The sequence below is a fragment of the Elaeis guineensis genome, chromosome 4 (assembly GCF_000442705.2).
Source record: "Elaeis guineensis isolate ETL-2024a chromosome 4, EG11, whole genome shotgun sequence".
NCBI lineage: Eukaryota > Viridiplantae > Streptophyta > Magnoliopsida > Arecales > Arecaceae > Elaeis > Elaeis guineensis.
In genome coordinates this window covers 44,899,366-44,913,665 of record NC_025996.2, presented here as the reverse complement: position 1 = coordinate 44,913,665, position 14,300 = coordinate 44,899,366, and the positions used below count along the sequence as shown (strand labels likewise).

Genomic DNA, 14,300 nt, shown 5'->3' with positions numbered 1-14,300 from the left:
TAACTTGCCATCCATCCAGATAAATCTCATTTGTCAACGGGTATGATCAGTGTTAATTCCGACCGTTGATTAGATGGACGCCCGAACGGACGGTTCAGGTCTAGTATAATAAAAAGGGGAGCATGTCCAAATTCCGAACAGAACCGTGAGTGGGCCCGATTGACAAATTTCGAGAAACGCTTAGGGCCCCACAATCATAAAAAAAACCTTCGGGCCCCATACCCATCTTTGTTATCCGTAGCTTTATTTTTACGCGTCATGAGAGGATTATTAATTTGGTACCGTATTTGGGCCTCGTAGTATTAGCAATTATATGTTTCACCACCAGTATAGTTTAAAATTACCCCGTACTGGCTCGCGCAAGCGACATCATTCCGTGTATCCGGTTATGGTAACCTCTTCCAGCTTTTACTCCTGCCGCATCGTGGGCTTCCATGATCCATTTGGTCTCTTCTCCTTTACCTGAAAAAGAAAAACAAAAAAACATGAAACCCTATTTTCTTAAAAACAGAAAAGACCTGAAAACAGCGTTTTTTCCCTAAATATAAAAATAAAAATAAAAATAAAAAACGTCATGCATGCCAGCCTGTCCACCTTCCAACCCCCTTCTATTATTAGGATTCCTCAATTCTACTTGGCTTCCACCCTATCCCAAACCCGGAGGTAGAAAAGGCCTCGCGATGCCGTCACCGCCGGAGCTCCTCCGGCTCCTCCTTGCGCTAGTTCTTGTCACAGCCGGCAATGCGGCGGCGGCGGTGGAGCTGCCAGAGTTCCGGGAGGCCCCGGCCTTCCGTAACGGCCGGGGGTGCGGCGGCGCCGCTGCCCCCACCATCCACATCGCCATGACCCTCGACGCTACCTACCTCCGGGGCTCCCTCGCCGGCGTGCACTCCGTCCTCCAGCACGCCTCCTGCCCGGAGAACGTCGTCTTTCACTTCCTCGCCACCGCACCTCGCCGCCTCCGCCGCGCCGTGGTCGCCGCCTTCCCGGGCCTCCCCTTCCACATCTACCGCTTCGACGCCGCCCTCGTCCGCGGCAAGATCTCGACCTCCGTTCGCCGCGCCCTCGACCAGCCCCTCAACTACGCCCGCATCTACCTCGCCGACCTCCTCCCCCGCACCGTCCGCCGCGTCATCTACTTCGACTCCGACCTCGTCGTCGTCGACGACGTCGCCCGCCTCTGGGCCATCGACCTCGGTCCCCACGTCCTCGGCGCCCCCGAGTACTGCCACGCCAACTTCACCTCCTACTTCACCGACCGCTTCTGGTCCGACCCCTCCTACCCTCTCACCTTCTTTGGCCGCCGCCGCCATCCGTGCTACTTCAACACCGGCGTCATGGTCATGGATCTCGAGAGGTGGCGCGCCGGCGACTACACCAAGAAGCTCGAGTCCTGGATGGAGATCCAGAAGAAAGAAGCCCGGATCTACGAGCTGGGGTCGCTGCCGCCGTTCCTCCTGGTGTTCGCCGGCGAGGTCAAGGGGGTGGAGCACCGGTGGAACCAGCACGGCCTCGGCGGCGACAACGTGGAGGGGCTGTGCCGAGACCTCCATCCGGGCCCTGTGAGCCTCCTCCACTGGAGCGGCAAAGGAAAGCCCTGGCTCCGCCTTGACGCCCGCCGGTCGTGCCCCCTCGACAGCCTCTGGGCGCCGTACGACCTTCTCCGCCGCAAGGGCCGGGACCTCCTCGCCGAAGGCTGACCGGCCGGCGATCGCCGCCGCAGATCTCCCGTTTCTTTGGTGGGATCACTACTCTTTTCTTTCCTTCTTTTTTTTTTCACTCTACTACGGCGAGGAAATGGACGGATCGGCCAATGACCGGGTGAGACTGCCAATTGGAAAGGGGGAAAAAGGTGACGATCGGGGAGACAGCTGGCAGACAAAAGCGACGCGCTGGAATCCGCGTCCGGATTTCTTCAGAAATATTTAAAAAAAAATGGATGGTTTCTTTTAGAAACAGGATTTAGATGATTTTGGGTCGACGTATAATGATGCGAGGATGATGTACATTTTGGCCTCGTGGATTAAAAGACGGAAGGGGTGGTAATTTATACAGAAATGGATGTTGTGAGCGGAATATATAGTCATAGACAGGGTGGGAGGAAATTATTTGATGGTATATAAATGGGGTTTAGGATTAAAATGTGAGATAAAATTTGTTATTTTATTCTTCCACATGACAGCTGGTGGAAAAATTGGGAGTGTTCTGTTGTTAATTTTGTTGTCTCCCTGCTCAAACGGATGAACTCGGTTCATGATGGATTTTTATTTGCTTATCTACATTTTTTTTTTTTTTTTTTTTTTTTGTGAATCTTTTGGTCAGATGTGAAGGGGATTAAATTGAGGTGCTAACTTTGATGAGAGAGAAATGAACTCTTTTTGGTTTTGGCGAGAAATCACGTGATACCTCTGGATAGCGTTTGATTCCGTGACAATGGTGACTCATGGCACATTTTTATTCCCAGAAAAGCTTGGGTTGCTGCCTTGCCGGGCTTCACTGAGATGCCGTTGCAGGAGAAATTATTATTATTGCTTTCTATGGAAATGGAGAGGATAGGATAGCTGGTGGACAAGGCTCGAGTTAGGATGTGTGGTACTGCAGGGTAATGTATAACTTTAGGTTGGGATCTTTCTCTGCGAGCCATGGCTCCTTCGGATGTTGGTCAGTATTAACGAGCCATAACCTATTACCTGTGTGATTCTGGACTCCAGAAATCATTTCTTGTTGATTAAATTAAGTTCATTTTGATTGTTATTTAACTAAACTTAAGCCCACTCCTCGTCTAATAGATAGAGAGAGAGAGAGAGAAGAGTTGCTTCTCAAAAATATGACACTAGGCCCAAAACAAGCTTTGTTTTCTTGTGAAATTTAGAAATATCTAGCTTCTATATTATATAAATATTTTTTCCTGTTTTGATGGGAGCATATGGATCAATTCTTAAGAATCAGTCGTGCACATCTGACAATAGTAGAAAGTTTGCTAGTTTTCACAATTGTTCTTTTATCTTGGCAATTATAGTTCTCTCAAAATAAATTCTGCAATGCAATGAAGCAAATATTAAAAGCAAACACTTACTGGCCGAGTTTTGAGGAATTTATAGATATCATAACTAAGTGGGAATATCATATAAAACATCTCTCATGAGCAGCCGGGATGATGCTTCTTGCAAAGTTGCCGATGAGACCAATCATTGGATCTTATAAATCTATTTTTCATGTTAGATTGATTTTAAGAGTCAAGGTCTTTACCTTGAAATTATGCTATGTTTTGGGACAAACCAGCCTGTCAGACGACAAAAGGGTAGGGCATGCAATTGTGGACACAGGCAATAGGATTGTGGGAGAACATGTGCATATGATCCCAATATACACCTAGTGCTGAAAAAGAGACGGCCAATATGGGGAAGATATCTGGCATAACTATTATAGGTAGTTTGCATTTGGCTGGATCACGTTCATGTTGGGTCAAGTTAGGACAATAGCATATAAAACCTAAATTTAGATCCAATCTGATCTGATATTAAAACGATCGCTCGATCCATACCCATCCACAGGTCAACATCTTGGACCCAAAATGATCTATTTGATCTTAACTTAATCTATTTTGCATTGCTAAACATTTTAATAAACTGAACCTAACATATCGAATTTATCGGTACAATTCCTACCAACTCATTTCGGAAATGATTCAACCAAATATTATAAAGCAAAGATCAATCACTCAAAAATGTTTTACCCAACATGACTTGATCTAAATTGTTCTGTTCCACATAGAATTCTATCTTTATGATCCGAAGGCCGAAGCTCTCCATACACAACTCATTTACAATTTAGGTTAGAAAATTTGATCCATACCTAAATCAGCAAGCCCTTGACCCAAATCCAATACAAACAACATCTGGCCAGGTCAGGTCTTGTATCAGGTCAATTTTGCAATCCCTAACTACTGAACCATGATTTTGTCAACCGAGCAACCAAACAGCTAGCAAACAGGTGAAGTTCCTAGCAAATAAAAGCTGAAGGAGAAAAATAAAGGCTCTTTCTACACTTCCACAACCACTACTTGCATGCTAACATACCCTTTCCTAGATAAAGTTTCCAGATCAAGAATCTTTCCTTGGCAACAACGTGGAACTCAAGACTAGAATAACCTTTCCTCAAGGGAGGCAATACAGCCTGCCTTCATTAGTTACCTCACCAGAATCCATTCTAGACATGGGAGTGAGCTTAGACCTGCCCTGAAGTCTGTATCCAGGCAAGTGGTTGATTACCTAACTAGGCAATCAATTTCTATGTATCTTCTAGATTTTTTATTACCCAACCTATACTTTGCTTAAAATTTGGGAATACCTCTTAGCTCAGGCATCGATCTCATACAGCTGAGCCTGAGCTTACAGTGATTCATCAGTTGTGAGTTCAACCTAAGAGTAATTTGATCAACTACACTGATCAGGATACCGAGCACCGGTCGGCCAAAGAAATTGTAATTCCAAAGGAAACAAAGGGGCAGCGCATGTCACAGTTATTAATTGAGAGTTCAGAAGGGATTCAGCATAATGATAAACATTTGAAACAAGTTATTTCTGAAAATCAAATGACTGAAACTCTATCAAATGAAATATGACCCCAAAAAAAAAAGAGTCAGTCAATTTGCTAATGTAGATTGACATGTCATGAGCACATGAGCTATGAAATTGAATATAAATAGTTGTTGAAGAAAAATCCAATAGAGATAAATTTAAATATTTTTTTCAGAGAAGTCTTACTATATTTTAAATGGATGGACAAACTACCCATATAAGGTAAAGATAAAAGAGATGGATCTCCAACTTCATTAAGTTTATCCTTGACTAGATCAGCTTATTAACACCTGTTGGAAGAAATTGACCATAACGCACAGCAGCTTCCTTTTGTAAATTCTGTAGAGTTTATCCAAGTAACTTTATACAAGCAGAAATCCCTCATATCTCACGAAGACTTGTCCATGTCCTTTCTTCATTTATTTTCATTCATCAAATTCTTTCAAGCCAATAAATAAAATACGACCTTTTAGTTAAAAGGAACAGAAACAATGCATGCTGAAGACAACCCATAATTATAAACACAAGGCTTCTGCATTGTATGGCAAGGAAAATTATTGCCCCTTACCAATGAAAGGATACTTGAACAAAACCTTGCATCTTTTTTCATTAGTTCCTCTATGAACAGCTGGCCTATGGAAAGATGGGAAGGAACCAAGGACGGGAATGACATCACTATGGCACGGTTATCTACAACCCAACTCCGCTCTTCCTTCTGCATTGATCGTAGTATTTGCACAGAGCTTTTGAAGATCAATATAGCCAATTATGGTGTCCTCGAATATAGCGTCTTCCAGTTTAGCATCATTGAAGGTAGAGCCTGATAGCACGGTATTCTTAAAAACTGCTCCCTGAAGATTGGCATTTCCAAAGTTGACCCGGTCAAGAACTGCATTTGAGAAGTTCACACCTGCAGCAGTGAAGAATAGAGATATAACAGAAATGGTAATTGCATTAGGTCTGCAAAACTGTAGCTAGATTAGTTTCTAACAACTTAATTTTATGAAGCTCACATGAAAATATCAATTCTCTTCTAAGCAACTAGATCCTTTAAAAGCTCATTACATGGTCCTTGTCGAGTAACAAAGATCCCTGTCTACTTCTCTCTCATTTTAATCAGGAAATTATCATGTGCCCCACACGAAGATGTGGCAACTTTACAGAGCATAAACTACAACCACCAGTCACAGGTGGAAGTTTAGACATCATCAGGTCAGGGACATTTCTAAACGAATTAAACCTAAACCAAGTGAAGTGGAACAGTTATATAAGAACATTATGGAATTAGCAAATGCCTTTGGGACAAGTGAAAATTTATAACATGGCTATAAGCAATGTTTCGAGTCATGTTCCTGTGCCAAAATGTGGCTGGGACAGTGTCGGGACTCCGAAACTCATCCGTGCATAGAAAGAAGAAAAAAGAAAGGAAAGAAAGATGGAAAAAATTAAAAACTGAAAGGAAAGAAAAAGAGAAAGGAAAGAAAGAAAAGAAGGGAGAAGATAAAGAATGCAAGGAAAGAAGGAAGAAAGGAAAGCATAAGATGAAGAGAAAGCAAAGAAACAAGGAAACAAAGGAGGGAAAGAAAAAGAAAAAGGAAAGAAAGGAAGGTAAGGAAAAAAAAGAAAAGAAAGAAGAAAGGAGAGAGAAGAAAAAGAAAAAAAGAAAAGGAAAGGAAAGAAGGAGAAAGATGGATACCTATGGGACTCAACTAGAACTGCCGCTGGAACAAGACAGGAGAGTGGGGCATCCTGTTCTATGGAGAAACCAAGACAATCCCAACCCATGAGATTTAAAACCTTGGCTGTAAGGGTATCAATGTTGTATGGTTAACAATAGTGAAAGGAAAACACCTAAAAATAAACAAGAGGAGAAAGAAAAGATTAGAATGCTAAAGCGGATGTGCGGTGGACTTAAGAAGGATATGTCAGGAACAATGTACACCAATAGAAGTAAAATTGCACGCCTGGATATGGTGGAGCACTGACTAAAATGGTACAAGTGCGTGCAAAGTAGAACAATCGATAAGGAGATGACATGGATTTGTATTTAATATCCATATGTTAGAAGTAGAGACTCCACTTGGTTCCCCTTCACTGTTGATTCTCTTCTGCTATTTGGTTCCCCTTCCAATGTCAACTCTGCTTTCAAGGCGGGCCAGGAGCACTCACCCCTCTGAGGACTGGTTGCCAAGTTCATAGAATATCCAACAACCTCTCCGAGGAATGGGATTCACTTGTAATGACCATCAGCTGGCACCTATGGTCAGAGCAAAACCAATGCATCTTCATGAGCAATAACACCATGCTTGAAGTAGTGAAGTAGCCACCAAATGTGCAACTGTCTTTAACACCTGACCGCTAACTACCACCTCTCTTTCTTGTTGTCATCTCCCCTCTCTTCTCCACTCTATTCTCCCCACCCCTCCCTCTCCTCTTGGACTTTTGGTGGAACTCATTAGCTGACTTTCATTCCTTTATGAGTTTTTAAATGGTGTTGGAAGTAAAGATATGTGAAGAACACAAATAGTTGGTACTTGTACACGTGGTGATCATAAAGGTTATGCTTACACTTATGAGGTGAGGGACTTAAAATAGTCATTATGTTCCCTCCGATATAGAGCTCCAAACACATATATATTAAGCACGTCACCTAATTACCATGGTTCGCTTGTGTGCCATCTTGTCCTACTAGTCTACTACAATATTATCATCTTGTTGCATATTTTACCCTCCTAAAATCACTATTTACATATAAACCCTCTCCAATTAGATTTTAGGCTGATAAAATTAATAATTAATCATGTTAAGCATCATCTGACACTATCATACTTTATATTAATATCCAAAAAAAAATTAACATTTACTTTGTATTTAAAAGAGCTATATTTGTACATAAATTTTTCCAAGGCATTAACACAAAGGATAAAGAATTTTTTTTAGTATTAGCTTGTATTACCTAGACCCTGATGTCTCCAAAATCTATGTTATATATATATATATGTGTGTGTGTGAGTCAGATATGCATCAAACACTTGGGTATAAGCTAATTAGGAGGTTTAGATGAGAAACATGCATATTGGAATAGCTTAACAAATAATATACTTCTAATGCTTTCTTTTATGCAATATATATATATATAGGAGTCCTACATCGATGATCCAAGCCGTTGGCTGTGATCTATTATCCTAAAACTACTTGCATACCAAAAATCATATGATTTGAAGACCCCAAGCTTATGCATCAAGTGATCAAAAAATATATATAATTCAATTTTATTTAAGCTATCTAATTTTTGATTACTTGATGCACAGACTAGGAGTCTCCAAATCATATGATTTTTTATATGCAAGCAGTTTTAAAATAGTAGATCATATTCAATAGCTTGGATCATTGATGTAGGACCCTTATTATAGAGTTTTGACCTGACCGGATCTGAGTCAAAATATGATCGATCTGATTCTAGTCTGACTCTATATATATATATATATATATATATATATATATATATATATATATATATATATAATTTCTGTGTATCCCCATCACCATATCTCCCTTCTTTCCTCTTGCTGAATGTACACTTGGACGTATGTCCAAGTTCGACCTTATGTCCGTATCCATGCAACACTAGTGTTAGCCTTATGCTATCACAATTCAATGTTAGGACCCAAAGTGGATATTTTCAAAACAATTTATGGTTTCTTGTCTCCGTGTGTCTTTGTTGAATTGCATGCGGAATCTTTCCTTCTACCTTCCCCTAGCCTTCCCATGAGAACTTCTCCCTTTGCCGGATCAAGAATAAATTTGCCTCTTCCAAGAGTTATTTTAATGTGACATCAATTTCTTGCCAGTCCATGTATTTTTTTTAACCTTCCACTTGTTCCATTTCCCTTTGAGATGCTTATGAGTGTTTGGAGAAGCCTGAGGATGATGATAAGAACTTCCACCTTGTTAATTGGGAACCTATTTGCAAAATCATCTTTAAAGGTGGAAAAATCTTAGAAATTGGAACTCAGTCCTTTTCAAGCAAATTTGGAGGTTATGATTGAAACTCAAAATATTTCAGGACTTATTATAGATATTAATTACAATTCATAAAATACTAATACGGGAGAAAATCAATTTCAGATTTGTTTGTGGTTCAATGATAGCCCTGTGTATGAAACATCACTAATGCATGAAAGAAAATAAGACCTGAAAACAAGCAATGAGAGTTGTGTTTCATGCATCTAAAACACTCAAATGAGCACACATCTGTAACATTAGTCATATATATGTTAGTTTTTGAGATGTGCTAGCTTAAAAATGATTTAGATGAATGATTGAAGTCTCGGTGTCTTACCCATCCTGAATTGATCTGAGGTAGGAACAATACAGGACAGGTAGGGGTAGAACAGAACAGACCAGAATGACTACAAACAACAAGAGTGAAGAAGAAAAAATTAAGAGGATTGTTTCTCAGGGTACCAGGCCATCCCTAGTGTTAGGAAACAAGCACCCAGTCCATCATGACCAGTACCAATCAGGAGAGTTGGGACATCCCAGTCGATGAGAGAACCACATTCCAAAAAGTGTCCTGGGTACCATTCTCTCATTGAAATGGTACAGAAGCGGCAGGACCCTGGGACATGAGACTTTGACTTAGATTTAGGTTACTGAAATTTCGGCTTTGTTGAGAAATTTCATTTTGACAGGGAAGCCACTTGAATTTCACCATGTTTAATATTTCTAGATGTCAATGACTATAACCACTGAATAACTAGCTAGTGATGCTGAAAGATGGAAGTGCTTAGTTACCTTTAAAACTTGCACCAACAGCATAAGCCTTGGACATGACAACTTCTGACATATCAGCACCATCAAACTTTGCATCTGACATTAGGGCTGCTGCCAGCGATTTCCCTTTCAAGTTTGAATGATCATTTGTGTAATCACAAAACCGAAGGTCAATTGGTTTGTCATATACACCATTTGCTTGACCAATCGTGTTCCCTACAAATGCACGTTCACATCGATCTGGTTCTGTTGAAAGTGGAGGCAGCCTCTACAAAACAAAAGGGAAAACATATCCATAGATAGAGGTACTAGTAGCCTAACAGAGCAGGAACATGATTAGATTAGCCTACTTGTCAGTTTGATAGTTTGGAGTATCTGGAAAAGACTTATTTTGTTCACAGCAAACATTTTTCTCTAGCCATTAACAATGACAGACCTACTCAGCAATGACTTAACTTCCAAATTAACAACTTCATAAATGAATATGAAGAAAAAGATTCTTGTTTTCAACTTAATGATGGTGCACAAATTTAGAAAGCATGGTCATGATTTCTTTCTCATGTGCATGTCTATGTGCAAGTACATGTGAGTGCAACCATGTTTCGCGGCTAACAACGTAATACATGAAAGCAAATATACCATTTCATAGCAAATGAGCTTTGTCTACAAAATACTCTGACATTGTCCATCTATGTGCTGCACCTGCTCTTGGTTTTGACCTGACAAATGTAGGCTTCTGCCTCTGTATTACCCTCGTACTATACTTACTAATTTTTTAAGGATTAAAGAGAGTCAAACCCTTTACCATGTTAGCATGTGGTCCACATATTATGATGGAGAAAGACAAAGGCCCGATAAACCAAAGTTGTGCAAGATAGTCAAAATTTGAGAAAATAGCAATATGTTCTGCACAGAAATATTGGCATCTAATATACCAAACGGAACATTTCTGACCTGATTTGCAGCAGGAATAGGGGATGCAGTCGTAACTGCCCATGCAGCAAGCAAGCCACAAGCAACATTTCTGATTCCTTTAAATGACAAACAGTGATCCATACCACTAGACCTTTCCTTAGTTGCTGCATGAAAATCAAAAAAGGAAGGGGAAAAATTATGTTTCATTAAATTTCGGAGTGTTTGTAAAGACCTATAGTAAAACGTGACATATAATGGCATATGAGTGTCCATACATTCAGTTCAGCCCTTCCTATATGATTGAGGTAGAATTAAAATTCCTCTTGCATAGTTCAGGAAATTGTATGCATGCTACTGTTATAAAGCAGAGAATTCTTGTGCTATACTTATGCACTAGAGGTCAATCAAACATTATGATGCAGACTTTGATGTTGCTAGCAAGGCCCAGCTCATGATGGTTCCAATTATGGGCGTTTTTCTAGCAAAGAAACAATAAATAGGCCGAAACATTCACATATTAATCATCTCAGATAAAAACCAAACACATAAATGGACTACTTACTGTTGGAATTAAATTATTCTGTTTTGTGCCCACGAGAAAATCAAGCACTAGCACAATAAAAATAGCACACCATACTGTGCCAATATTTGCCAGGCACTAGCATTGGATGGTTACCTGACACCACCAGGAGGTATAAACTATTATGCTAGGAAAAAATCAACTTCATGTTAAGGCTGCTTTCAGCTGCCTTTTAATGAAGAGTGGACATCATTCAAGCATCTCTAGCATATTTATATATAAAAAAATATCTTAATTTCTAATTCAAAGGCCCCATACATGTGCAGTTTACCATCTGAATAAGCCAAACATGTGATATTAACTAGCACTGTATCAGAACAATCAAATAAAAAGGGTCATAAATTATAACACTAGAAGAATAGGAAACTAGTGATAACTTATAGATACTAAATTACAATAAGGGAGTAATCTACATGTACAAATATCAAAACCAATGAACAAACACTAGAAAAGAAGTTAAGAACACAGTACACCTATGCCATCATGTATCGCTTCATACCTTAGTTTATGGCATTAATACATTACAGCATCTGCTGAAACTATGTATATGCATTCACAGTGGCAGAAGAAGATATGCACCTTCTGTATTATGCGAACAAGAATAGGGTTCAACACATAACAAGATTATGAAGAAAGTTGTTGCAGGACATATGTCCAAAAATTAATAATATGGACTGCAGTTTTAGTAGAACTACTAATGAAGATATCAAAATTTATGGCCACAAGATATCCGAATCTGCTCATTTAGCTTGGACCTATCATGTAACATAACGGAGCAACTGGCTAAAACCTATCGTGGGGAATTAGAATGGAAGTGGATGGACCAGATAGGAGCTCATGAAAATCAAACTTAGAGGCAGGCCTGCTTTATTACACAAATTACAATTCAAGCCTGTCATGTTGAGTTCAGTTATTAAAATACCTTTTAAGAATTGGATTGTGCCTTAATTTTTGTTGGTCTTGGATAATTCCATGAATCCCCGAAAATCTTATATTCATCAGGAACTAGATCTACAAATCAATCACGTTGTTAGGATTCTGGATTTATACAATCGGGTTTTAAGCATAATACTTCTCTACGTTAACAGTCGAAGATAAATGCAAAATTCCGACACCATTTATATATTACTCTCCTTCCTCCTCTCTACTTCAGTGTGAAGAACTAATTTCACTAAAAATCCTTTTGCATAAAAACCATCATATGACATTGCTCCTGCCAATTACATTACCCAGGGGCAAACACAGAACTCATTTGATACCAAAAACTAGATAAAGAGGAGTATTTGAATAAGTAAATGATTAGGTTTTAAATACCATCAAGTCGCAGGAGTTCCAGTCCCTCGAACAAATCGACCGTCTTCCTAATTATTTTTCCTTTTTCTTTGTCATTATTATTAAAGATACAGGGATATCTTCCTCTAGAAAGTTCCAAGTTGGTCACCATTTCTAAAATTTCTTCTACAAGGTCTTCAGTTTTGAATTTTTTTAAGGAAATCGAAAAGAGGGAAAACAGGAGGTAACTTTCCTCTAAGTTCTAATTAGGGAAATAATTCCTACCAGAGCATTGGATTCGAGTCTGAGACCGAGATCTGGGGGGCGGAGGGCGAGGGCGTTTGACGGAGGAGAGATGGAGGCTGGAGCCGGCTCCGGGGAGAGAGACGGTGGCCATGCGGTTCGAGTACTTTCTTGGTTTCTTCTTCGATTCCAAGCGCGCAGGGATTTGGTCGATCCGTTGCCCGCGCTTCCTTCCATCTCATCCCTCCTCTTTATCCATCTAATCCACGCTGAACCTACGTGGCGAGATCAAACATAAGCGCGGCCCACAGGGGAAAGAAAAATAATAAACGAGATATTTTGTTAAAAAAAAGCTTTATAATTATTGAAATTTGTAAAAAATAATATTATTCAAAAACGAGATCTATTTAATTTTTCTGCTTTCAAATTTACTTATACGGACACTTTAGGTATGTGTTTGCTTGTATTAGGCATATAAGATAAACTAGCTTAGAACTTCATATGATGCATGGGATTTCAAAGTCAACTTTTTTTCATTAACCAAAGTTAGTACTTTATCAACTGAATCAATCGCATATGTTATCAGACATTGCAACAATATAAACTTTTCTTAATGAATAACACTCGCACTATAATAATATAAACTTCAATTGGATCAATAATATATATTATCACACTACAATATGAACCACGAATTTGAAATTAGTACAATATTATTATCAAACTTCAATCAAAATTTTAATAAATAATTTATAAATATATTCAATCAAAATTCTTAATAAATAAATTTAAATACACTATCACCATTTCTTCTGGCCCACTTCATGATAAAGCAAAAGCAGGAAAAAAAATAAGGAAAAAAAAATAAAGAAAAATAATAGAGAAGGGAGGAGGGAAAAGAGAGAATACGCAATAAAAGACTTCCCATCCCATATATCCAGATTTTTCTTAATAGGATCTGTGCTTGGTGAACATGAACGATCCCAATTTTATGAAACCACTTCATAAATTTATTATTTTTTTTAATTATTTTTAAATTTTTTCATATTTCTTCTTCAATCCTCTCCTCGCATACCCCCTCATTTAGTTAAAAAAAATAAAAAAAAAATCCACTCATAAGCGGAGTGGGGTCCGACCCACTCTCTCCAAATCAAATTGCATGATCCGCTCACTCACGGCTCCCTCTAACTTTCTCCAAAGCCCTCATCTCTCCGTACTCCCTCACCCTCCCACACATCTTCTCCGCCTCCTCCCCTTTCCCCATTATCCTCCCCGCCACCGCCCCTATCTCTGTCGCCCCCACCATCCAGTTCTCCTCTGCTGCTGTGCCCATCGCTGGCATCAGCCGCGCGGCGCCTTCACCTCTGGACAGGACTGCTTCGTTATCGAAGATCTCATCACCAGCGGCGCCTCCGTCCTCGAGACCGCCGCCTCGCTCCACGCCAAGAGCCTCAAGGTGCGCGACGCCGTCGTTCTGATCTCTGGGATAGCGATCGGGACTCGAGAGGAGGCGACTCATCCGACTCCGCTCTTTCTTCTCTTCCTTTTCGAACCTCTCCGAACAGGGGAGGGTAATTTTTTTTTTTTTTTTTTGCCGAGCGGCTTCTTCTCTTTCGTCTAAAAAATTCACACGTTAAAACGGAGGCTCCATCCTTATCCACATATCAAATGGAGAAACATCAATGCAGTTGCTCCATTTTATATTATATATATTAGATGTACGCATTCATATGAAAGTATGAGTATAAATCTATAATATATTACCCCTACAATATATTTACTCTTTAATATAAATATGAAAGTAAAATGAATTTTCTTTTTCACGTAATCCGTATTTAGATTAGATGATAAATGTATTTACAAATTTAATTAAGAGGTTTCTTTTTCTTCTCTTAAAAAAGAGAAGGAACAGGAGAGCCGGAACTACTTTGATG

At 39.7% G+C, this 14,300-nt stretch overlaps 2 protein-coding genes across 2 annotated transcripts; one reads left to right on the top strand and one right to left on the bottom strand.

The window, feature by feature from the left end:
• The first annotated feature begins 655 nt into the window (after nucleotides 1-655).
• LOC105042860 (probable galacturonosyltransferase-like 3) lies at nucleotides 656-2,279 on the top strand. The gene has a single exon (XM_010920204.4). The coding sequence runs from the start codon at nucleotides 681-683 to the stop codon at nucleotides 1,698-1,700; it is 1,020 nt and encodes a 339-aa protein (XP_010918506.1). The 5' UTR covers nucleotides 656-680; the 3' UTR covers nucleotides 1,701-2,279.
• A 2,687-nt stretch (nucleotides 2,280-4,966) lies between these two features.
• LOC105042861 (thylakoid lumenal 17.4 kDa protein, chloroplastic) lies at nucleotides 4,967-12,613 on the bottom strand. Its single transcript, XM_010920205.4, has 4 exons — nucleotides 12,409-12,613; nucleotides 10,311-10,435; nucleotides 9,378-9,624; nucleotides 4,967-5,490 (listed from the first exon to the last, which is right to left on the bottom strand). Exons 1-4 carry the CDS (start codon nucleotides 12,518-12,520, stop codon nucleotides 5,267-5,269), a joined length of 708 nt encoding a protein of 235 aa, XP_010918507.1. The 5' UTR covers nucleotides 12,521-12,613; the 3' UTR covers nucleotides 4,967-5,266.
• Between the last annotated feature and the right edge of the window lie 1,687 nt (nucleotides 12,614-14,300).